This window comes from Falco punctatus (genome assembly GCF_963210335.1).
Source record: "Falco punctatus genome assembly, chromosome: Z".
NCBI lineage: Eukaryota > Metazoa > Chordata > Aves > Falconiformes > Falconidae > Falco > Falco punctatus.
In genome coordinates, this window is record NC_137586.1 from 62,345,667 (window position 1) to 62,372,744 (window position 27,078).

Genomic DNA, 27,078 nt, shown 5'->3' on the forward strand with positions numbered 1-27,078 from the left:
AGTTCTTGGAAGTTGAATTTGCCATTAGATGGACCCACAGTGAACTTCACACAAAACTATTATTAAAAGATAGGCAAGCTTGAAAAAAGTTGCACAGCTCTCGCAGAAGCACACGTGGCAAAGCTGCAAGTGACTATGCGGGCACAAGCAGCAAAAGTGACTATCCAGTGCCTGCAACCTGAACCCTGACCAGCCAAACATGCACATCCCTCCTCCCACTCTCCCTGCGCTCCTGGGAGCCATCACAGGATAGCATTCTGTGCTTGGAACAAGGCCTGCTGCCCTACAAACAGGCTTTCACCATCACTGGTTCTTCTACTCTTCCTCTAATCCCATCAGAGGCCATACTGTTTCCATGTTGGAGGAAATCTCACTGCAGAACCTGAGACCCACGAAGCAAACTCATGGCATCACACAACTGATTCTGAAACATAGGCTTATTTTTCTTATACGCAATTATCACTCAGTTTCCCTAAGTGAACTTGACTGTATTTCGGACTCTTTCTTCTAGCCATGCAGATGCTGGAATTTCTGAGGGGGTTAAGACTGGGGAACAAACCTGAAGCAAGCCAACAGTTTCCTCCTGAAGGAAGAATTCTTACCTTGTGATCTTGGCATAATGCTCCAGACACAGTTCAGTTTCAGTCACTGGATGTATCTCAAAGCACTCTTGCAGTCTCAACAACTGGAACGGGGAAAGAGCTACAGATGCTATTGTGAATCTGCATCACACAATGGCATACCTTCCTGCCAGTTTATTTGCTCTAACATCACTGCAAGGCAATCTAATCAGCACAAGTCCAAATGTCCACTATAACAAAGGGGAAAAAATAAAATTGGATGTGACCCAGCAAATGGGGGAAAGTAATCAATTGTCTTGTTCTAAGGTTCCAGAACCAGACAGTGTATTTGTAAATCTGTGCCACTCTAAGTAAAAACCTAATGATATACATGATATATTGCTAGTGTAAGGAGGTGTCCACCTGTCGGGACACACTTTTGAAAGAGCTATTTCTAAGGCCTGGACTGAAACAGAAAGTTTATAAAAAACATATTCCACTAAACTTCGATCGCGGAGATAAACCTCAGTCTTGTTCTGCTCCCACTTCAAAGAAATTGTAATCACAAAAGTGTAATTACATGTACAGTGTGGGTTAGCTGTCAAGGTTATCTATATTTCAGTGCAATTTTTCATGTTCCTAACATACCATGTACCTACATCCAGTCAAATTTAAGTGCAGGTATTTCCTGAAGGAAGGGAGGTGAGGGGCACGAAGGGAAGAAACATTCCCTCAGATTGTTTCCACCAACTACATGAGATTCTTGAATTTATCTTCTCAAATAACTCCAGCAGAGTATTTCTGTAAATGTAATTTGTAGTGCTCCTTAATCCTGTTACTAAGATTTCCTATTTGTCCAATCTCAACAGCACAGAACCAGAAAAATGTATAATCTTCTCTCAGCTCTGATCATGCACAGTTCACATACCCTCAAAACCTCCACTGAAGCTCCATTTATATATATGCGTTATGTATGTAAGTGAAACAGTCAGTTCCCTGCACTAGCAGAACATTACACAGTCTCCTCAAGGTGCTGTGGGTCAAAATTGGATCCACATTAACCTGGTAAAAACTTTTTGCTGAGGTCAGTTCCACCACCTGGCAAAAGCACGAAATTAAAAGTCTACAAAACTGCAGCATGTGGGATACCACAGCAGCCGTAATCTCCCCAGTCTTTCCCCTCTTCCACATTTGGGTAAGAACAAGTGCCAGTTTGGGCTGCTGTTAGAGCAGGAATGCTTATGTGTTGCGACTAGCAAAGCTTTTTCTAAGCTGCAGTGGTCCAAACTCTTCAGTGTTGACAGAAGGTTCCTAACACCTATTTTATGGCCCTCCTTGCAGGTAGAAGCAGCTGGCTATATGATCCAGTGCTGCCCACCAGCCATACTCTGGAGCCGTCAGTTCTCTTCTCTTCCTTTTTGTACGAGGATGCAGCAACAGCAGCTCACAGCTTCCTCATCAGGCTGTGCACAAGCACCTAGGGAGACATTCAGTTGTAGCACTTACATATGCTTCCCCTGCAGTCACCCCCCCTTTCCCCAAAGGCTGTGATGACAGACTGTGTGGACTTGGTCTGTAAATGGTGCTGTGAATGAGACCACCCTGCTCTGAATTAATATACTTGAGTTTCCTGAGATTTAAGTTAGCTGCTTTTCTTGAGTAAGGAGATTAAGGGCTTTTCGTTTCTAATTAATAGCAAATGTTCCATTACATTACAAAATCAGAAAATAAGACAGAGATCTGGAAAAGAGTTTGAGGACAGTATAAACCAGATGGCTCCAGGCAAGAACATGACATTTAAACATAAACATCTTTCTGCACAACTCATGCACATTTTTGCAGTGTTACCAACTTGACGGTTCTAGTGTTATCCCACATCCCAGAACTATATACTGCAGGAGATACAAATACAGCACAATCAGCCAAGGGAAAATTAGGTTTTGTTTTACATCCTCAGCTATCTGACAATCAATGGACAGATTTTGTCCGCCAAGAAAAATTATGGGAACTGTGAGAATCAACCACTCTATCTGCTCAACCCACTCCTCAGCCACAAGCAGAATGTACGTACACAGACAGAAATGTCCCGGCCCTCTGAAATCCCAGCAGGCCTTACACATTGTAGCTCAATTTCCATCGGAGCTCATTTTAGGTTTCTAGTCCTTACACGTGGGATAGAGATGTTTCTCCCACCAGTCTGAATCATCCACTCTGAAACTATTACATCCTCCTTCACACTCCCCACAGACCATGGGAAGACTGGAGACTCTTCTATGCCCAGTGTGACAGAATTACACTACAATCTTTCAAACAATTTAAAAAAAATTATTACACGGGCAGAGATTTAAGAAAAGTCCTCAATTGCTCTTCAATTAAGTCTCTCAGCAGGTAAAAACAAAATAGCATTGTGGCATGTAACTGATGCAGTTTACATGTTACACTCAAAAAAACCATACCAACAAACCAAACACCACCACCCCAATCTCCCCAAAACAACAACAAAACCGCTCAGATTAACTTCATATTCTTGGCGTCCAAGTAATTTAGTCTGATCTTCCCAACAACACTGACAATAACATTACAACCAGAAACTCCTGTATCGCATTTAAAGACAGAGTTGTGAGGTTCATTATGGTCAACTCTTCTGAATTAAAGCCTGCAAACACCACATGCTACTGGCTAAGGATCCTTAGGATTTCCTAAGATGAGCCAGAAAGTAAAATGAATAATACTTCAAAATGTTGGAGTGAGAAGTACCATATAAACACTTCTCAGGAGTGGGTAATGGTATTTCTTTCCACAGACAAGAATAAATGAGATTGCTTTTCTTTTGCAAACATCAGACAGGGAATGGCAGACCTGGCACTGGAAGCCAGGTGTTTCATTTCCCAGACCAGTGCTCTAATCATTCAACCATCTTGGCCCCCAATAAATTTTATGAATATATTTTGGCAGGCACAACATAGTGTTAACACTGCTTACTATCCTAGTCTACTGTGCATGAATTATACACTACAGTACTGGTATAAAAATGGCCAGTTCTTAGAAACCAAGAAAACTCTAAAGTCAATACCCTTTTTTAAAAAAATGAAATGTGAGGTGACATTGCCAGTTTTTTTGTGACAAATAATGTTTTTTTTTCAGATTAGGACAATGGGAATTTAAAGGCTTGTTTAAAAATAGTAATTGAGAAGAGACATTTCATTCACATAAAACCACAAATGCGCCAGTGATTTTATCTGTCTGAAGCAAAAACATGGAGGGAATGAAAGAAAAGCTTTATTGTTGTAGTACAATGAATATGGAAATGAGGTTTTTTTCCACTGTAGACATTAAAATTCGGCAACACTTTTTCGAAAATTGTGTAGTAGATACTAAAGTCAAGATATTTCAATCTATCCTTGCTGAACAGAGAAAATTAAAAAGCTTGCGCAGCTCCCTCGTACCAGCAACAAACAAAAAGGACCTTACAGATCATCATCCTGTGCCTTAAAGTATTTTAATGCAGCAGCTATAACGCAGAGGGGACAGTAAACTAAAAGGAACAGAGATATACACAAGCTACAGTGAGGACCAGTGTCCAGAACAAACTATGAAAAGGAGCTGTACATTATTTATAGTTAGGAAAGCAGGACCTCAAATGGGGATTGAAATAATAGATACAGCTTACGTTAGTTCCAACTTGACCACGTTTCATGGAAGCCTTGTGGTCATTTCAGAACCCCCTGCTTTCTTTTATGAATTAATCATAGTAATGGGCTCTGCTCTCAGACACTATGGAAATACAGGAACAGCTGACAAAGACAGTTCATACCCTCATTTTAAAAGACGACCAAGTCGGTTCCTTACAAAGCACCTATCAGCAGATAAAAATACCATCTGTTAGTGTACCTAAAAGGCATGTTTGGAAATACAACCTGCATTTCAAAAGACCTATGAAACTAGAGCTAACCACAGAATCACAGAATCACGGAATGGTTTGGATTGGAAGGGACCTTAAATATCATCCAGTTCTCAACCCCCTGCCATGGGCAGGGACACCTTTCACCAGACCAGGCTGTTCAGAGTCCCACCCAGCCTGACCTTGAACATCTCCAGGGATGGGGCATCCAGGCTTTTCTGGGCAACCTGTTCCAGCACCTCACAACTCTGACAGTAAAGAATGTCCTCCTAATATCTAATCTAAATCTACCCTCTTGTAGTTTAAAATCATTACGCTTTGTATCCACCACTACAGGTTCTACTGGCAGGCTGGTGTAAGTTCTCCCTGGAGCCTTCTCTTCTCCAGGCTAAACAACCCCAAACTCTTCCAGCCTGTCCTCACAGGAGAGGTGCTCCAGCCCTCTGACCATCTCTGTGGCCCTCCTTTGACCTCTTTCCAACAGGCCCGTGCCTTATGTTGGGGGTCCCAAAGCTGGATGTAGTACTCCAGGTGGGGTCTTACGACAGCAGAACAGAGTGGGAGAATCACCTGCGACCTGCTGGCCATGCTTCTTCTGATGCAGCCCAGGATTTGGTTGGCTTTCTGGGCTGCAAGTATACATTACTGGGTCACGCTGAGCTTCTTGTCACCCACACCCCCCAAATCTTTGTCCTCAGGGCTCCTCCCAATCCACTATCCACCCAGCCTGTATTTGTGCTTGGGATTGCCCTGGCCCAGGTGCAGGACCTTGCACCTGGCCTTGCTGAACTTCATGAGGTTCACATGTGCCCATGTCTCAAGCCTCTCAGGGTCCCTCTGGACAGCATCCCTTCCTTCCAGTGTGTTGACCACACCACACAGCTTGGTGTCATTGGCAAACTTGCTGAGGTTGCACTCAATCCCACTGTCCATGTCACCGACAAAGATGTTAAACAGCGCCAGTTCCAGTAGTGATCCCAGAGGAACGTCACTTGTCACTGGCCTCCACTTGGACATTGAACCGTTCACCGCAACTCTTTGACTGCAACCATCCAGCCAATTCCTTACCCACTGAGTGGTCCATCCATCACATCCATGTGTCTCCAGTTTAGACATGAGGATGCTGTGCAGGACAGTGTCAAAAGCTTTGCACAAGTCCAGGTAGATGACATCAGTCCCTCTTCCCTCATCTGTCAACCCTGGAACTTCATTGTAGAAGGCCACCAGATTTGTCAGGCACAATTTGCCCTTAGTTAAGCCATGTTGGCTGTCACCTATCACCTCCTTATTTTCCATGTGCCTTAGCACAGTTTCCAGGGGGATCTGCTCCATGAATCCACCGGTCACAGAGGTGAGACTGACCGTCCTGTAATTCCCCAGGTCTTCCTTTTTCCCTTTCCTAAAAATCGGGGGGTTTTCCCCTTTTCCAGTCGACGAGAACTTCACTGGACTATCATGATTTCTCAAATACAACAGATAGTGGCTTAGCCACTTCATCCACTACCTCCCTCCACACCTGTGGATGCATCTCATCAGGTCAGTGATGTACTTACTGTTATTCAAACAGGGAAACAAACCTGAGACATGAACAGTCTAGAGGATCAGCAGTGGTACAAGGCTGATGAATAGTACAGAACTGTAAAATCATTCACATTGGATGGTAGGTCTCTAGCCCAGCCTCCTGCTCACAGCAGAGTCAAGGTTGCTCAGGACTTTTTGCGCAGTTGGGTCTTGAAAACCTTCATGGATGGAGACTGCACAGCCCCTCTGAGTAACCAGTTCTCTTGCTTGACTCTCCTCACAGGGAAGTTTTTATCCCATATATTGTGAACTCTCACCTCAATTTATTTGTCTCTGCATGCTCCCACTGTGCACCTCAGCAAAAGCCTGACTCCTCCATGGTAACGACCTTGCAGATACAGGGGGCTTATGTTACATCAGCCTGAAGCCATCCTTTCTTCAGACTGAACAAGCCCAGATCACTCAACCTTTCCTCTCACAGCAAGTGCTCCAGCCCCTGATCATTTTGGTAGCCCTCCACTGGAGTTGCTTACATTTATGGTACTGGCAGGCCCCAAACTGGATGCATAGCCATAATGGGCATAGAAAATAACGGATCTAGAGCACAAGGCACGATGGATTTAAAAACACGGTGGCTTGTATTTGTTAGCTAAACAGCTTCACCAATAATGCCCAGCTGCTAAGAGGTAGAAAAAAAAATTGGAAGTAATAATGAAAAACTATTCCCAAACACCCTTATAGAAATGCACTAAGGCTACAGCAGGAAGCACCTTCACTTCCGTTCTGCCACCGCAACTTTGTCAAAAAACAAAACAAAAATCACCAGTCACACACACAAACATAAAAGCCCTAGATGTTGCAACCACCGAATACATTCCATTTAATTTAAAACTTCAAGTGTCTCAGGAATACTTATTTTCAAATTAACTTACACTTGGATATAAAAAAGCCACAAAACAGTAAACAAACAAGGTTTAAGCTGTGCAGAGGTATTAGCCAGTGAGTCACATCTCATCTAACTTCAATACCTGTAAGAGGGGACTAAACATGAGCTAATGACATCTGCAAATGACAGTAAATGGGGGGGTGGTGTTGGGAACATTAGTGAAGACTGAGAAACAATACAGAACACCTACAAAGATGGTTTGGAAATTAAAGTGAATTTGGAAGAAGGCCAGGTAATACAAGACGAGGGGATATCACACTAAAAGCGAGTTAACGTGTAGGAGGGCCCTGAGGGAGGCATAGAAGGAAAGTGAAGCAGCAGGAGTAAGAACTGTGTCTTTCTATGAAAGAGGTCTTGTTAGGGAGTCACAAAGATGACAGCTCTTGTCTGTGCAGTGAAGGTAGGAAGCCATCTGGAATAATCCATGCAGCCCTGAGAAACTGAATACCAAGCAGAAACTGAGGTACTGAGGGAAATTCAGTGAAAGAAATAACAATGAGAAGCATAAAGCCACTGACTTGATTGCCTTGTGTGTTCATCTACATACTCGACTTCCATCTCTATCACAACAGACCTGTATGTCTGTGAGGCATGTGGAACTGAGATGCAACATCTGGGTAAATGGCAATAAGCACGAGCAACTAATTCCAGCACATGAACTCAACAACAAAATGCATTTTTATCCACAAGAATTTAGATATGGAAGAATAAGAAAAGGATGTACATAATGATTTCCTGCAATTTGAACAATCTCCCAAGAGTAATTTTTGAGTTTCCATTACTTAAAACATGTAGAAGAGTTGGAAAAGGTTCTAAAACCTAGTAGTTTTAGAAACATATGTCTAAAACATAGTAGATGACATATGTGTACACAAGGTACACTGAGCACTAGAGAGAAATCTCGCACTAACTGGAATAGCCGAGCAAGTAATGAGGCCTTTGCCACAGCTAGTCTTATATGATGCCTTTAAAAATGGTGCTTGCATTTAGTCTTCTTCATCTCTTGTCTTCAGAATATAGAATTTTATGTGAAAACAAAAAAAAGGAAAAAAGACCAAGAAAAAACCAAAAGTATAGAATTATTCTTTCCTTAAAAGCCTTTAAAAATGTATCTTACATTTAGAACAAAGAAAATTTACCAGCACAACTAGATTTATACCAACAGATATTTATTACTGTACTACCACCTCTTGTGCATAAGCTATTAGCTTCTCTTAAAATGTATCTCTGGCGAGAATAAAAAGAATCATCCCTGAATTCTTTAAAAGAGTCATACTTGTCATAAATGAGCAGCACTGTGGGAAAGGATGTAAATCCATTAAGTGGATAACCTAGTACAGTTTTGATTGGCGTTCCTCTAATCTTGCTTTTGGTTGGTGTTATTTCTGACTCGCACAGAAGACACCCTCAGAACACCTGCCCTTCTGATTCTCTTCCCCATCCTGCTGGGGGGCACTGAGCAAGCAACTGGCCAGGGGCTTGGCTGCCAGAGGTGGTCACCCACCACAGTGCCCCACAGCAAGCACCAAGTGACCCAGCATGTCCCCAGGTGAGGGCATCCTCATCACTTGACCCTCTCCTTTCTTTCAAATACACTCCAAAGACTGATTTTGTTTCAGTACACACTTACAACAATGACGACAAAGAGGACAGATGAGTAAGTCAAAGCATAACTAAGTCTAGCAATGGTTTTTGTAAATATACCTGAAGTTAAGAACTGAAAAGATGCTCTAATCCACCCTGTTGAAACAAACTTTGCAAAGTTACGTAACTCAGCCCAACAGAGAAAAAAAACATACTCTGACAGAGGAGACTTGAACAATCGCCTAAAAATAGCTTTTACAAAATGAGGGAGTTCACTTCCAGATGAATGATTCTGGCTCTGCTACTTTGATGTTGGCTGTAATCCAAGTCAGCAAGAAAGAGATTTGCCTTTGCAGGTCTAACGCTCAACTGATTTCAGAGAGAAGCAACCTGAAGAATCATCAAATACCAGTCTGTTCCTTACTCTGTAACAGCCAGAACACAGTGTGAATTACAGGTATAGCCCATGGGGGTCACACACACTGTAGCTTTTCAGAGCTTACCTGAAATGAGTTTCACCACATCCAGAAGGTTCCTTCTATTGGAGTGAAAACTGACAAAAGGCCATGCCCATAAAACTTCTTCCAGTTTTTTTAACAATTAAACCTCTGGGTTTTATGGAAGCTCTAACGGAATTAAAAACTGGACAAAAGTGACAGCAAAGCTGATTGTCAAATCATAGAGGAAGCCAAGCAAACTGTGCTTAAAAAGCAAGCCTAGGAGATCCTATGACGATGAACCTTTGTTCAAGAGCACAGAATTACCCTCCAAGAGTGGAACAAGCCCCAGAAAAAAGATCAAGGGGGCAAACGCTGCCTCCATTGTCAGAGAATGGTATCTCTTTCTCTTTCTCAAAGGCTTCTTCCAGAAAGAACAAGACTCTCTCAGCTGGGATAGTTCAAGGAAACACCTGTTTTCTCAGTCCTCATGACCATCCTTCATGAGTCACTTGGAAACTCAATGGGTCACAGTTCAAGCTGAGACCCTAGTTACCACCGTCTTTTCAGTGTGTACCTGCACCTTCATACTCCCCACAGGTCTATGCTGCTGCCTCCTTCCTGCAGTGTGCCTAGAGTCAGCCACACACCGCACTGCATACTTGTGCCTTCTGTCCGCATCACTAGTAAAGAACATACCTCTCTTTGCCTGACCTTTCCCCTTGCAGTGGGAAAGCTAGCACCATCCTTTTGGCAACACTCATCAGCAAGACAGAAGGGCTTGCTTCACAGTCAAGATTCTTCCTGAAGCTTGTAATTTCTTCCTCTGCAGTGCCTTTCTGTACCATTAAAGGCCTGCTTTGTGCTTTGGTCATCTTGACTGTTCCCATAATTCCCCCAGGATACTTAAAACAGCATGGGAAAACGCTATTGTCTTCACATCCTTGCCTGTACCACCTCTCAAAACACCTTCACTCTCTCCGTGGTGAATTTTTTTGACCCTGTTTTCACCAGTGTTTTATTCTGATGTTTATAGAGTTTTGCAGGGAAAGTCTCACTTTTGCCTGTTTTTTGAATTACTGAAGCCATCCCCTAGAGAACGAATAAAAACTGCCAGATCAGCAGAACTATGACAGATTTCCAACAATTTAAATCTGAAAATTAACAGTGTAAAAATATGTACAGTATACCTAAATTCTGAAAAGCAGACTGCTGACCCTCATGAGCAATGAACAAGTCTGCTGCCGGGCATGATCTCTCACTCTTGGCATCTAGATGCCTGCTGATGCTTCCCAAAGCATCCTGTCCATAGGGCACTGAAATTCACCCCCTCTGAGTGACAGACTGTGTGAACAACTGAGTTGGGGGTCTTAATGAAAGACAGTCAGAGAGTATGTGAGCAAGCAAGAGTGTCAAGCCATGCACGCCTGCCTCTCCAGGCACGGACCAGTGTCCCAGTGACAGCTGTAAAGCATATGATGAGTTCAAACAAGGAAGGGGAAGAATGCAGAAGAGGGAGACCTGTGGACATGGCTGAACATTTACACTGCACATACTAGCTCTCATTGTTCACTTTGCTATAGTGCTACACAATGACAAAGGGATGGGAATGGAGGTCTCTAACAATAACAATAATGTGTGTATTTTGACTGGGAAGAGAGGGGTTTTACCATACTGGATCAGAAAAGCAACCTATCTCAAGTGCTGTCTTTAGTATCGATTAAAATTCTGCATTTCAGAGGAAACAAGGACAATGAAATTTACACAGTTAAAATATTCTGCATGGAAGATTAGAATTATTCCTTATTGTATTTGGGCTGAGGTAATCTGTACCACGTCATCCTCTAATACTGAGCAGGATTAGACAATGTACTGGTAAAAATAAAAACACTCAAGTCCTGTCTATGCAACAGCTTCCCTTGTGATAGCAATGAAGGAAGTGAATAATGCATTTGAACTTCTGTCATCGCTGGAGCAAGGTGGAGAACGGACTTAGTAATGGAGTGGTAAATGGTGAAATGTGACTTCTCTTAAGTCCAGAGTGGCAAAAGGTACTGTGTATCCATCATACCTCCCATTCATACTCAAAAGTTCGGAAAGACTTTCCTTTAACAGGTTAAAAAAAAACCCAGCAGAAAGAAAAGCGGTGGCTTCTTCTATAGGTGTGAACTTTTGGTGCGTACTGATTCATACTGGATGGTACAGTGCTAATATAAACCAGCGCAAGCACCTCCAAAAGGAAGCAGAAAAACAGAAAACAAACAAACAAGGTCAGGCACATTGAAAGGCCTGCACCAACAAAACAGTAAATGAGAAATAAAATAAAGCAAGATTTGTCTGCAAAGTTACTTAAGACAATGCCAAAGAAACGTACAGGGAAAGGGCAGGGTGCTGTACAACTTTTTCTTATCACAATTGTTAAAACCCCTTCAAACTTGAGAACCAGCTGGAAAAACAGTATTTTTTTAAAAAAGCACAGATATCTTTGGAAAAGAAAAGATTATTTGGATTTCCCAAGAGCATGTTTCGGAACACAGCTCCCTCCCAACTTCCTCAACAACAGGAAAGTAGCTAAACCACAGGGAAGTAAACGGAGAAGAGGATCCTGTACTATATAAAATGCTTCTGCCTTATCTCAGCCTCCCAAAGCACGTAACAACTATTTAGCAAAGCAGAGGCAGTGTTTGCAGCATTCTTCAGAAGTGCTCATCACCTCAAAGCGAAAACCAAGGTTTAGAAGCAATCATGGACGTAGCACAGGCACGTTCATTACTCCTAACACACAGATGGAAGGAAAGGGTGAAACAGACTGCCCTTTTCTGCCTTTATCGTGGACTCTGTGGCAAGAAGTTTTCCAGTCTGAGCAAACTATGCACAATCCCTCCCCTTCCCACACCTGTTTCAATTCTCACAAGCTCTGTGGCTGTCACAGCTGCACTAAGTTAGGGAGGGTCCTAGGAGTCTTCACCATTGCTCTTTATGCCCTTTCACATAAGATGGAGATAAAGCAAATGCACTGCAGGCTGCTGGGGCATACCTGTACTAGCATGCAGAAGAGCTGGCTGGTGAAGTTTGGTTTGGTTTCTATTAAAGGAATGTAACGTATGCAAAGATGTGGATGTCGGTTAAGGCAGTAACAATAGCTGTTATACAATGATTGAGATTAAAGTGGAAATGCTTATTGAAAAAAAACTACGTGCTTTTCTGCTTTTCATCAGAAAACTTTATTACCATTATCTGTTGCAACAGACTATTTTGTGTGGGCCCTGCCACATACAAAACACCTATGTAGTCTGGTCCAAATGAGTTTAGGCTTTAGATAAGAATGCACAGAAATTAAATTTCCCTCAAATACAGTGTATTCAGATGTGTGGTCTAGATGCTAATGATTATTGTAATTATGTATTATCTCATAGGTTTTATTTGTCTTTAGCTCTTCTGTACTGCCAGGTAGGTTCACATCAAAACACCATTTACCATCAACCTGTATCTGGCGTTATAATAAAGGTACTGATGTGAATTAAAAGGACTGATAACTGAAAACAGGTCCATTCTTGCAGATGACCTCTGCCATGTTTCCAGTCAGCAATGCAACATAATTCCCATCAAAATATAATGGTATAAATTCTTCATATTCTGGTAAAATTTAGTAAAAAGCCATTTTAAAATGTTGTCAACACTACATTCACTGCAATCACTACTTTAACACAAGTGCAGACAGAATCTATTAAACAATTACTTTTTTAAAAAAGGACATTTTTAGTTCAGGAGTTCAAGACGCTGTATTTATTTCCACTACATAACCACTGCAAAAATTTTCTGAACACTTTATATAAAATAAGCTTGTTAATTGTTTTCCTTGTATTACTTGTGGGGATGGAGGTGATTAAAAGCTATGGAGAAGCTTTCAGATCAAAGGAAAGAACAGATTTGCAATGACATGAGGTTTTGTTTGGTTTATTTTTTAAGAGTACAAAGTCTCCCTGTAACTCTTTAAATTCTAGATACTCTTTAGATTCTAGATACTTACTTCCTCATTAGTAAAAATTCTTCCTAGTTTTTAAAGTTTCAATGCTAAGCTCAATCATGTAATTCCTCTCACCTGTATGTCCAATATGTGATCCCCTTCTGTTCTTTCACCGGAGCTCCCATTCCCAGTATCTCCCATGTCTGAAATCCTTATATCCAGGCCACTGACCTACCACCGGCACTTCCCCTCCACATCTCCACCTCTGAAATACAGCACAGCAGCCCCAGCACACAACTGAGACAGCGGGTTTATGAGACTGCTCCCAATCCTGCCTGTGACACTCGGTGTTCATATAAACTGTCACTCCCGTGTTCATATAAACGTAAAGGTATTTACAGTGGAGAGAAAAAAAACACCACAAAACCCAACAACCAGCCGAATCATGTTTTAAGTTGCTGCTCCTCCCAGTTACGATCACGCAGAGGTTACACACGCAGGACGGGAGCGCTAACTATCCACAGCCCAACGCTCTTACGTTAAAACTTAGATTAAAAAGCAAAGTGGTGTTTTGTTTGCACGCGATGGCACCTGTCTGAGGTCCCCCTAGGTACTTGCCCCGCTATAAACCAGGGGGAAAGCTTTAGTTGCAGCAAACGGGGAGGACACAAAACCCGCAGCCTGTCACCAGCCACCTGCTTTGCTGCTGCCTTACCTGGGTCTCTCATCTCCGCACTGCGAACACCCACGGCCGGTGCCACGGGCCGCCCGAGCACGCCACTCCGTGCAGAGAAACAAGCCGCCCGCCCGTGGCAGCCCTCCGGGTTCCTCTCCGCTAACTTGTCCCTCCCTGCCCCCACCTCCTTCCCCGCCTCGCCCTTCCGCCCTCCCCCCAGCCGGGCCCGGCGCCCCGGGGCCACAAAGGAAAAGCTGCCGGTCGGGAGTCGCGCCGCCGCGGTGTGACTGTAGCGGCGCTGGGGCCAACGAAGTGGTGGGAGTAACGGGGGGGCGGGGGTCGCAGCGCGGCGGGAATAGCGGTGCACTAATGTCCTGTCTCCCTGCCCGCGGGGCTGCAGCGGGACACAAGGACGGCTCCATCTTGCCCTTGGAAGAAAAAGAAATCAATAAATTCACCTAGAACATACCGTGTGGGTTGGTTTGGGTTTTGTTTGTTTGTTGTTTGTTTGTGGGGGTTTTGGTTTTTTGTTGTTGTTGTTGTTTGTTTGTTTGTTTTGTTGGTTGGTTGGTTGGTTTGGTTTTTAACCCCGAGGTGTGTTTCTGGCTGCGGGTTTTCCGCTGCCCCCTGCGCGAAGGGGAGGCGAGCGGCGGGCGCCCCGCTGCCCTGCTGCGCTCGCTCCCCCTACAAGCCCCCGCAGACCAAACCCCACGCGCAGCCAGGAGCTGTTCCAGCAGCCGTACGCTTCCCCTGGAAAGCCCGTCTTGCTTACGAGCGTGTGCACGTCGTGGGGCAGAGGAAGGGGCGAGAGCTGAATGCCCTGGATGCGAGGAGCGGCCGGTCCAGCAACTAGTCCTTCAGGTACACTCTGAGTAAGTGCCATGCTTCCCAAACACCCGTAAAGCTGTCTTCAAACAGGAGGAAAGCCTCCTCCCACTCTACCCCTTCCTTCTTCACCTACAAACCCCGGGCTGTCTATCCCCTGCAGGGACCAGCACGAAACCCCAACGCATCACTCACCGAGGACCTCCAAGCACCCAAGTCCCATACTGGAGAGGCACTTGGCATAATGCTGCATTTTTTTGCCATTCTTTTTTCTCAGTACCTTCCACACAGCCCTCCGTATTCTGCAGACACTTATTTGTGCTTCATTTACAATTTGTACAGAATGTCACAGAATACAGCAGAATACTGATTATTTGTGAGAATTTCGGTTTTCCTGTTTCTTTACAAAAGCTCCTTATGCACATGAACAGGAAACCTTGTGGTAATCAGCCTCCTCCCTTTTGTTAAAAACACTGATGCTGACTGCCTGGGAAGCAAAAACAAATCCATCCTGAGTTCAAAGGCATTTCTGCATTCCAGTTGTTTCTCTGACAATGCTATGTTACGGAGCAGCCAATATTTTTTTTTTTTTTTTTTTTTTTTGCAATAGCAATGCAGCAAACTGCCCTTTAAAACAACCCTCGTACACAATAAACAAAGCTTCTCCTATCTGCTTCTGAAGAACAATGCCCTTACCTTAATAAACTGGTTTTTTGTCCATTAGCAGTGAACAGAGCATCTAACATCTAAGAAACTCTGCAATTTTTTAATCAGTGCAGCTTAATGAAGCATTAGCTTCTTTCACACCCTCAGTCTCTGCAGCACAGGAAATATCTCAGGTTCAGCCTCCTCGGAGTTGATCCCCCTGCTTTCAATCGGTATGTGATGAACATGTGACAGCAGGACTCCATCGAGACTCTTATCAGTAAGAGCTTTCAGGATGACCCAAACCACGGATTACTTTACATCTCAATGGTACTTTATGACCTTATCTAGAGGCTGGAGGGTGTCTCCTTTGCATATCACATTTCCAGATTAGCAAAGGACTTATTTGCTGATGCTCACATTTGTAGTGAATTTCCAAGTAACAAACCTTCAATACTAAACATGCATATATAACAACAGAGGACAAAACACTCTACAGTTCAACATGTTAGAAGTCACAGGCTGGAAACAAGAGGAGAAAGGGAAACTATTATTTTAATCTGAACACATGCACATTCATCTGTTTTTGCAGTGCTAAATATCACTTTGGCAAAACAGTCCTACATTATTTAATAAGGCAAATTACAACACATGATTTTTCCATTCAAGGGGCATCCAGAACTTACTATAGGAAGTGTAAAAGCACACAGGAAGATAATCTCCTTTTCTGTGAGGTATTTGAGTTCTTAAACCTAAATCTACAGTTGTCATCATCATCAATGAAAAAATAAGAAACCATTAATACACAAGAAGAACCTAAAGCTTAGCAGAAGACCAATAACATGAACATAATCATCATCAATATTCAATGTCACTATGCTAAACTCCACTCCAAATGAAGTTCTGGGTTGCATATCCTAAAAACAGAAACAACTTCAGTATGTCACAATGTAGACTGTCATATTACTATCCACACATAGAGCTACAGAATCAAAGAATCGTTTAGGTTAGAAAAGACTTTTAAGATCATTGAGGCCAACCATTAACCCAGGACTGCCAAGTGCCACATTTACATGTTTTTTCAATACCTCCAGGGATACTGACTCAACCACTTCTCTGGGTAGCCTGTTCCAATGCTTGACAACCAGTGAAGATAATTTTCCCAATATCCAACCTAACCCCCCTGGTGCAGCTGGAGGACATTTCCTCTTGTCCTGTCAATTGTTACTTTGGACAAGACACTGAACCCCACCTCACTACAACCTTCTTTCAGGTAGTTGCAGAGAGCAATAAGGTCCCCCCTCAGCCTCCTCTTCTCCAGACTAAACACCCCCAGTCCCCTCAGCAGCTCCTCATCAGACCTGTGCCCCAGCCCCTTCCCCAGCCCCGCTGCCCGTCTCTGGACACGCTGCAGCCCCTCAATGTCCCCCTTGCAGAGAGGGGCCCAGACCTGAACACAGGGTTCGAGGGGCGGCCTCAGCAGTGCCCAGTGCAGGGGGACGGTCACTGCCCTGGTCCTGCTGGCCACCCTGCTGGGGACACAGGCCAGGGTGCTGCTGGCCGCCTGGGCCCCCTGGGCACACTGCTGGCTCCTGCCCAGCCGGCCGTCACCCAGCACCCCCAGGCCCTTTCCCACCAGGCCCTTTCCAGCCGCTCTGCCCCAGCCTGTAGCGCTGCGTGGGGCTGGTGTGACCCACGGGCAGGACCCGGCACTGAGCCCTGCTGAACCTCACACCACTGGCCTGGGCCCATCGCTCCAGCCTGCCCAGGTCCCTCTGCAGAGCCTCCTGCCCTCAGGCAGGTCAGCACTCCCACCCAACTTGGTGTCACCTGCACACTCACTGAGGGTGCACTGGATGCCCTTGTCCAGACCATCAATAAAGATATTAAACAGGACTGAACCCAATACTGAGCCCAGGGGAACACCACTTGTGACCGGCCACCAGCAGGATGTAACTCCATTCACCACCACTCTCTGGGCTCAGCCATCCAGCCAGCTTTTTACCCAGCAAGGTAAATCCAGGCCATGAGCAGCCAGTTCCTCCAGGAGAATGCTGTGGGAGACGGTGTCAAAGGCTTTACTAAGGTCCAGGTAGACAACACCCACAGCCTTTCCCTCATCCACTAGGCAGGTCATCTTGTCATAGAAGGAGATCAGGTTAGTGATCCTTTATATTTGAAAAGCTATGTGTTATTCATCAATGCTGCTTGCAAGCCTTTGTCTAGAAAGGCCACTAACTAGGGGTCAGAATAGTATTTTTTTCTCTTTCCCTATGGTTTAGTACAAAACCATTACTAAGTCCTTTCTTACGGAATGAAGCCACTTCGAGTCAATAATGTGCAAGAGAATGCCCACGTCTTGCACAAATTGCCGTTAAACCCCCTGCACTAATTGGTACTATGTTGCTGGATGATAAATTTCATCACAAGCTTGGTTTCAATATGAACAGCAAATTCCAGTTTTGAGCTATTTTACTGAAAATTGAATTCCCTAAATATACACACTTGCACAAATGGAGTTAAATGCTAGAATTCATGAATACTTTTGTATAGATACATGTTCCTGTTATAAGCAGTAATTTGGAAATGTGATTGAATACCATAAAAGAATATTAAATTTTGTTCATTACTTCAAGGTTAGCAAAATATTTAAACAGAAGTTATTTATTTGACAGAACTTCCATAAATAACGGCTGTTAGCTGTCTTAAGTGACATCAAGCTTCCTTGGACAGACTGTTCTCAGAGATCCTAATCTCGCCCACCAGGTGAATGGCACTAGTAGTCATTTTAGGTCTCTCTCTCTAAGTCATTGTCTCTGTATACATTCTACAACAGTCCTGCCTTGTAAGCCTTTACCATTGCATGATTTAAAAGAAGCCAACCATCCCATGTTATGGACATAGTCCTGCTGTTCTACTAGGCCAGTATTAAGCACTGGTATCTGCAGTCTATTCTTCATAATTTCTCTATACTTGCTCTGTTCCAAAGGTGTTTCAGGCTGTGCCCCTACCCCAAGTGCCATATCACCACTGAGTTGTGCATTTGTGATGCATGCCAGATTGTGCTTTCTACTCCCTTTGCATAACTGATACCAGCATGCCTCTGTAACCCTGAGGAGCTCTTCTGGGTTCATCATCAAACTGTGTTATTTTAAAAGGCGGTTTAGATGATGTGCAACTTCTCAGGGTTTATTTGCTTTAGACACTTGCATGATCAAAAGCTTCCTTCTGTGGTTTGTTCCCCCTGCCCCCTTTTGTGCTATAAATAAATAATAAACCAACTGAAATCAGCTGAAAGTCAAGTTGCTTAAACTGCTTCCTAGTAACTAAGGTGAAAAAGTCTCTCTGATACTCTCATTTAAATGTATGCTCAAAGACACAAGGTTCTGACCAGCATGTTGACATAATCAAAGCACTTTAAACTCTTGGAAAAATTACAACAGAGGTAGCTGCTTTTGACAATGGTTTATGCCACCACGAACAGCCAAATCTCATAGTATCACAAGGAACTTCTGAAGGAAAGTTTATATTTATGAAAAAAACTTCATATTTATAGTACAATGAAATGGCCAAAGCCAATAAGCATGCAAGCGTGTGGGTTATGGCAGACCAGCCTCTGAAGCACTCACATTTGGGAAATATTTGACATGGGACATCCTGTCAACCAGTAATGATAACGCTAAAGTTGTAAGTAGCTATAACCACCTCTCCATTACCCAAAATATATCTGTTTACAGCTAACAAACAACAAAAATAGTAATGCCAAAGTAATCTTTGGGCACCTTGCACAAATGGTAAGGTCAAAACCAGCCTCTGTAGCAAGTCTTCTGTTTTACTTTCAGCCTTTAAACCTTCTTCCTGTTCTTCTAACAGCAAACTGGATTTTAAAAAGGCTTTTAAAGCCATTAATTTTTAAATCTGTATTTTTGTTTCAGAGCAACTAAATTAATATCCAGCCAAACTACCCCAAATATCCAGCCAAAACCTGCAAGGGTTGTCAGAGAAAAATACAATAAAAGCAACAGCTCTGTACACAAACTTCCTTGGACAGTTTGTAACATATTCCTCAGATAACAGTCAGAAAGATACGTTGTTGGACCAAAAGCCTGTGTTATGCCCAGTGCTCCTGAATTACATTAGAACAGTTAGCAGCTTCATCTGACCTATTTATGTTCCCTCTTTTAATGGCCATAGCTGATACCAGAGAAGAGCTATGCAGACCATCTGTTAGAAAGACATTTAAAAAATGTTTGGAACATATCGACCATAACAGTGAATACAGTATTTATTCATTTTTCCATTGAAAAGAAATCTTTGCAGTAATTTGTTAATGAGCTTTGTTGAGTAAAATTTCTATACCATCTCAAATGCAGTATTTCTTTGACTGAGGAAAACGCTAAACAGATTCATCATCCTATCTCTATTTGCAAAGAAAGGAGGGAAACCTACAGTTACCAGCAAACTAATTAATATTACATGACAATCACTCTATCCATAGCAACTCTACCATTTGAACTGCTCCAAATAAAACTAAGTATTCTAACAAGCAGATAAATTGGGGCAGGGCAGTAAGTGCATAAAGTGGTGTTGACTGACACCTTATTAAAATGGGAGCAGTGCTCTGACGTGCATCCCAGTCTTGTCCTTCTTTGAAAATCATGTCTTCCCTTCCCTTGTTCAAAAAACGATGTGCCTTGCAAAACAACTATTTCTGGGAAGCAATGAATTCAGGGAGAGGAGAGCTTTATATCTCACAAACAGAGCAGACAGCACTGCAGTAACACTAACCAGTTCAATATGAACAATAAATTTCAATCTGCTGAACTAAAAATTGTCATATTTATGTAAGCTGAAAAAAACCCACCACCAAACTTAATTCAACAGTTTCTTCTCCTGTATTTTTATACATGTACATTTATGTAGCAGCTTTTACATATTTCATGCATACAAACTCTGTCTGAAAACATAGCCTTTTACCTCTATTTCAGTAATTCTCATGCAAACTGGGTTAAACTTTTGCTACTCAGGCCTTCAGATTTGTTCTAAAATTGCATGCACAGGTAAATTCATGCCTGTAACCAGCACTTGTGAAAATAAAGGGAGAGATGAAGATTTAGCAGTATAGGGCTGCTTACACATACCTGAGCTGCAAAAAGGCATTATTTTCAAGAATACCAAATACATCTGATTGAACCAATCTTTTGGCCAAATCCTGACCTGTATTCTGAAATCCCAGTGATGGAAACAGACTAAATGTTCATTTGAATGCAGTAAATATCACACAAAAAGGCTTTCAAGCAACAGCATTTAGTCCAAGCTGACCGATCTACTTTGTCCTTAATTCTGCATTAAGAACATAATAATATACAATAACAACATGTTATATGTTACAATATACACAATATATAATAACAGATACAATACATAATAATAACATAATTCTGCATAACACACAATTCTGCGTTATGTGCTTTTATTATTTCTGTTTCTAAACCTAAGTACTGCCTCAGTTTAAAACAGGTTCTACCGATTTAGCTTAAGTTAGTCAAGAATACCTGAATTTATAATTCAGAATTCCCTAACTTTCAATTACCTTCTCTCCCCTTGAATTAACTCCATGTCACACAAGTATAATTTTAAAAATTCTATTTTGCTTACCACATTTACCTATGGGAAAGCTCTTCATGCCCTGGAAAACAGGCAGCTCTATTACAGTGTGAGCCACATACGGATGCAAGCGGATTTGGGTGTGTCGGTCATGAGCAAGTATGGACAGTGATTGCGTGGAACAACTGGTTGCATTAAGAGTCACAGATTTTAAAACCAGAAGAAACAGTGATGATCTAATCTGACCTCCTGCATAACACAGGTTGTATAACCCCGCCTAGCAATTACCTGCCTCTGTGACAACTTTGACAACAGGAACTCACCAACACTGGTTTTGCCAGACCCATTTTGAAACATTCACCTACAATGATAATTTGATACATGCTGCATCAGGTAGATTCTGCACCTCCCAAACGCACATCCCATGAGATGGAGGGATGTCTTCTTCTGAATCCAGCGATTACTGCCCCATGTTACCACCCTATGGTTGTGCTGACAGAGGAGTCCCTCACTGACTTGCACAAAGCAGCTGAATGAGCTCACCCTCCAGCAGAGCAAATGTCTGCCTAGTGCCTCACGGAGTGCACGCACTGGATGCAACACTCAGGCTTTAGCACCAACAGTTGCAACTGTCAAGCCAGCAGCTCTCAGTCAGCAGATAAAGCCAAAAGCGCTGTTTTAGCTCAAGGATTTGCAGACTGCCACAGGATGAACACCTGGGGATGAGACAAAGCAGTTCTCTTGCATGACTTCAGTGAGCTGCCACAAGACTTGTGTGAGCAAGGTAACCCACAGCTGTAATGCCTACATGAAACAACCCAAGCAAAAGTTCAACTTCTAATTGTTTTTTGTATTATTAAATACATTATTCATATATACTAATGGATACCTACCCTTTCAATAAAACATTTTAGTAAGATTTACTTTACAGGTCTGTTTTGTAAGTAGAAAGACATTTTTGTGTCACAGAGACAAAACCAGACTGACAAGATAAAATTATTTCAGGTTTTCGTATTCTTCATTAAATTAAGCTTTGTACATACCTAATCTCTTATACGATTATTTCAACCAATTTGTTTGATAGCCTGAGCTGATACACAGAGAGAAATATATTTAAAATTGAGTTTTAAACTCTTTCTCTCCTTAGAACACAGGATTTTCCAATGAATTAATTTAATTGCTGTACAAATCTACAAGCTTACTTTTTAATTATATTTTTAAAATTCTACACATTCCTTATACCCATGGGCATTCAAATATTGAGAAAACTCTCCCAGAAAAACATTTGCCTTCTGACTGCAACCTGCACATGTTCTCTACTCAGGATTCACTCCTTCAGTATTTATCATGAGTCAAAACAAAAGAAGATAACCACAGTGGTCTACCTCAGAAATCTATCTTCAAGTTAACGATCTCTGCTACCCTTTCAAGTGCAGTAGTAATCGGCACATCCAGCATTAGACAGAAATCTTTCGCATACTGTACGTATCTTCCCAGTCATTTCACACAATAAAAAGTGTTTGGAAGAGCTGCAGCACTACAAATTGCTTGGCATGTGGAGGCGAAACAGCTGAGGTGCGATTAGACTTAGAAAACCTACAGTGCTGTAACTGCACCATTCGGTTCTGTGCACCTTCTCCTTCTGCCTCCTCAGGTAAGAACAGCATAACCATACAGTTAAACAAAAGGGAGTTTTCCGATTTTTTTCCCCCTGTTGCTAGATGAACTAATAAGTTAGCTACTGTATTCAGTTCTGCTTCATCTCTCACTAACAAAACCACCAGTCAAGTTCTAAAAGCATAAGTATTTCCGCAAAATATGGGCCAAACCCACCATCTGCCTTCAACATTCCAGGTTTTCTTTTTGAGTTCCACATATGGACTAGATGTTTAATACTGATAAAAAAGTGCAAACCCAAAATCTTTAATAAAATACAAGGACTCTTCTACTTTACTGATGTGTAGGTATGGTTTTTTGGCAGCTTCTAACCTGACCCATCATACTGAGGGACACCGTATTCCAGGTCTCTGTATTCTGGAGACAGACTCAGTCCACTGTAACTTTTTGAAGAACATTTTCAGCATTTATCACAGACATGGTCAGCTCATAAGTGTATAACAATTACAAGTGTATAAACTAAAGGCAACTGCTGTGTCTGTTCTTTTCAAATACAGTAATCCTTTAGGGAGAACACTGTCAGCATAGAACATTTTATGCAGGAATACTACTTTCAGGCTTTTAATTTTGTATAAGAATATAGAGACAGAGAGCACGAGAGCATGTAATCCTTAGGCAAACAAAGATGTGGTTTTATGGACCAACAGGCAATATGGTTTGAGGGAGAAGTTTCCAGCAGAATGCTCTGATCACAGGTCACTGATTTAGTTGTGAAAAGTTGTCCAAGTATTCTTTCAGCTTCTCATTTTCTAAAACCTATTAAGTTGTACAGAGTCCATAGTTCCATGATATCACACTGTTTTCCACATTTCAGATGGGGAAATACTTTAAATAGATGGACGGCTGAAAAAGCAAGGTTTTATGGATGTCAGTATCACCACTTTTTCCACCAAAATATGAGGTTTTTGGTGTACAGAAAACTTGGCATTTAACAATGCTTTCACTGAAGTCTTTAAACACTGGATAAACCAGGTAAGGTGGATTATAGCAGATGATTGCAGGAGCGTAGCTCAGCTGTTGTGATAACAACCTGATCTCTTCTCCATGAGGAATTTATAATGAAATACAAAAACATTTCTTCTTGTAACAAAAACTGCAGCTGTATCCTTTCCGAACTGTGAAAGGAGGGCAGGAGGCATGGCCAATGATGCTGACTCACATTGCCAGGAAGAGTTAGATGGTGCAGCTGAAGCAGTTCTTCCTCCTAGCCAGCCTCTCTGATTACCTCCAGAACACATAACTCTTCCTGAGCCATTGCAGCTCACAGCCATTGATACTGAGTATGAATCATTCCTGTTTTCTGGGTGCATCACCATACAACAATGCAAATGATGTGGCTGAGAAGCCCAACTGATGTCCAGCTGAGCCAGACCTCTTACAAACAGCAGCCTCAGAAAAGTGGTAACAGCAGCTGGACAGTCTCAACCGTAAAAACTCACTCTGCCTGACAGCATGACTGTGAGCTCAAAAATAACCTCTTTTTAAAACGGTTTTGACTTTCGCCCAAGAGGTTCACGTAGTCCATCTGCAGATATATATTCATTATATGCATATACATTAAGAACAGATCACATGGTCTACTCAAAAGTGAGATAATAAAACAGTAATTAAGTAAATTTTAGGCTTGCATTTTTCAGTATCAGGTGTGATTCTTACACTCCTCATTTACTACAGTCACTGAAAAATGTGATCCTGATAGCTTCTGTACCTTTTTCAGATCAGTTAGACTCCTGGTTGTATAAACATCACAGAGGTAACAGATTCTAGTTTAAATTCAAGCCTAAATCAAAGCCATTAATTTGTCATCCATAACTTTTATTGCAAAAATATTTTCCCATTAGAAATAGCCCCATTTTAGAGCTAATTTCTCACCGGTGTCACAAAATTATTGCCTTTTACACTGTTGCATGAGTACAGCTATCTTTACTGAGAGATCTCCTCATCAGTCTTCCTCTTACAGTGTCCCAAAACTTTTCCCAGAATTATTTCAGTACTTCCATCCATGTAAAACAGATTTATCTGCACATACACTAAACTTAACACTTAGACGTGCCCTGGCTCCTAAACAGTTTTCCTCCAATCAGCATTCATGTTAACCTTGCTTCAGCATGTTTTAATAAGCCAGTTTTTGCAGAATCATGTCTCTCTCCTGTCACTATCCTTCATCTGAACAACTTTACATCTTGCATTTGGAAAGTAAATGATTTTTCTAAAACCCCTATTGCTCTTTTCTTTCATTGCTAGGCAGTTCTCAGTTACAACATTCCTAGCAATGTCTGGTAAAATCTTTGTTAATGGTAAAAGCAGCTCCTCTGATTAATATGCTTCCAAAGTAATATTTCATCATAATATCAGCCCTTTAAAAACATATCACAGAATGACTGAATGGTTGAGGATGAAGGAGACCCCCGAATGTCATCTGGTCCAACCACCTACTCAAGCTGGGTCACCTGGAACTGTTTGCCAGGACTGTGTCCAGACAGCTTTTGGAATCTCCAAGGATGGAGACTCCACAGCCTCTCTGGGCAACCAGTGCCAGTGCTCGGTCACCCTGTGGTGGGCTGACCCTGGCTGGATGCCAGATGCCCACCAAGCCATGCTATCACTCCCCCTCATCAGCTCGACAGGGGGAGCAAAATACGATGAAAGGCTGTTGGGTCAAGATAAGGACGGGGAGATGACTCAACAAGTACCATCACAGGCAAAACAGATGTGGCTTGGGGAAATTAATTTATTACCGATCAAAAGTCTGAGTAGGATAATAAGAAATAAAAATAAATCTAAAAACCATCCTCCTCCCACTTCCTGGGCTCACCTTCACTCCTGGTTTCTTTACCTCCTTCCCCCGAGCGGCGCAGAGGGATGGGGAATGGGGGTTGTGGTCAGTTCATTATGTACTGTCTCTGCTGCTCCCTCCTCCTCATGCTTTTCCCCTGCTCCAACACGGGGTGCCTCTCACAGGATACAGTCCTTCACAACCTTCTCCAACATGGGTCCTTCCCACAGGCTGCAGTTCTTCACACACTGCCCCAGCGTGGGTCCCTTCCGTGGGGTGCAGTCCTTCAGGAATGCACTGTTGCCTTGTGGTCCCCCGCAGGGTCACAGGCCCTGCCAGCAAACCTGCTCCAGCCTGGGCTCCTCTCTCCATGGGGCCACAGGTCCTGCAGGAACCTACACCAGAGAGATCACAGCCTCCTTTGGGCATCCCCCTGCTCCAGCATGGGGTCCTCCATGGGTTGCAGGTGGTATCTGCTCCACCGTGGGATCCTCCACAGGCTGCAGGTGGTACCTGCCCCACCGTGTGCCTCCACGGGCTGAGGGGCACAGCCTGCCTCACCGTGGGCTTCACCACGGGCTGGGGGGAATCTCTGCTGCGGCCCCTGGACCCCCCCTTGTGGCGCTGGCCTGGGGGCTGCAGGGCTGTTCCGCTCGAATATTACCACTCCTCTCTCACAGCTGCTGTTGTGGGCAGTTTCCCCCCCGTCTTAAATACTATATCCCAGAGGCGCTATCACCGTTGCTGACAGGCTTGGTCTTGGCCGGCAGCGGGTCCATCTTGGAGCCAGCTGGTGTTGGCTCCATTGGACATGGGGGAAACTTCTGGCACCTTCTCACAGAAGCCACCCCTGTAACACACTGGGCCACTGTCAAAACCTTGGCACACAAACGCAATACACACCCTCACTGGGAAGACGTCTTTCCTGATATTCGGGAGGAACCTCCAATGTTTCAGTGTGTGCCAAAGCTGTTAGGAAGAATGCTGAGGTGATGTGGTATGATCTCCAGTGAACTAGACATGCAGTATTGCAAAGCTGTATCTGAGCAGTATCACAGCCTACTAAAATTCAAGGAATTAACATTAAAAACTCAAATGCTAATTACTGGGTTTGGTTATAAGTTTTTGGCCACCATCGTATATTACAGCTGATGCAGTAAACATGTTCTTTTTTTTCTGTTTTAATGAAAATGACCATGAAGCACTTGCAAGTCCAACCCATAACTCCTTTTAGTTCCTGTTTCTGTAGAGTCAGAACATAGATATGCTCTTATTCCCCAGGAAGGTGGAACCAAACACGTTATTAAACAAGAAAATATCTACTGAGTTGTGGTTTAACCCAGTAGGCAGCAAAGCACCACACAGGTGCTCACTCTTGGGACAGGGTAAGAGGAAAGGAAGAGTACAAGGAAGAAAATTTATAGGCGGAAGATAAAAATTGTTTAATTAGTGAAGAAGTGGAAGAAGAGAGGAAAAAAGAACCTAACGAAGTGATGCAAAGGCATTTGCTCACCACCTCCCACAGGCAGACTAATGCCCAGCCAGTTCCTTAGTAAAAGATGGCTAAGCCACTCAAATCCCCTTCTCTTCCTTCTTATTGTTGAGCACGATGTTATATGACATGAAATACCTCTTTGGTTAGTTCATGTCACCTGCCTGGTTGTGTCCTCCCCTAATCTCCCACGCACCCCCCCGTAGTCTTGGGGTGGGCCAAGTGAGAAACAGAAAAATCCTTGATCCTGTGCAAGCACCGTTCAGCAACAGCTGAAACACTAGTTTGTTTTCTGAACTGTTTTGGTGAAAAATCTAAAACATAGCACCATATGTGCTGCTATGAAGAAAATTAACTCCATCCCAGCCAGGCCCAGTACAAGAATGAAAAATTAATGTGGACAAATTACATGCTAAAAGAAGAAAAAATGCCTGTAACTGTAAAATAAGATAAGGAGGAAGTGT

At 42.9% G+C, this 27,078-nt stretch overlaps 1 protein-coding gene across 3 annotated transcripts in view; it reads right to left on the reverse strand.

Moving 5' to 3' along the window:
* The window catches only part of MCC (MCC regulator of WNT signaling pathway), a 715,741-nt gene that overhangs the window by 90,945 nt on the left and 597,718 nt on the right, over positions 1-27,078 (reverse strand). Inside the window, exon 1 of one of the 3 annotated variants that reach the window (XM_080371227.1) lies at positions 13,052-13,602. The exons of the other annotated variants lie outside the window; for them this stretch is intronic. Within the exon in view, the coding sequence (XP_080227353.1) occupies positions 13,052-13,117 (66 nt within the window). The 5' untranslated portion in view covers positions 13,118-13,602. Of the gene's footprint in view, positions 1-13,051; positions 13,603-27,078 lie in introns of those variants that run through there. 3 annotated transcript variants of the gene reach the window in all.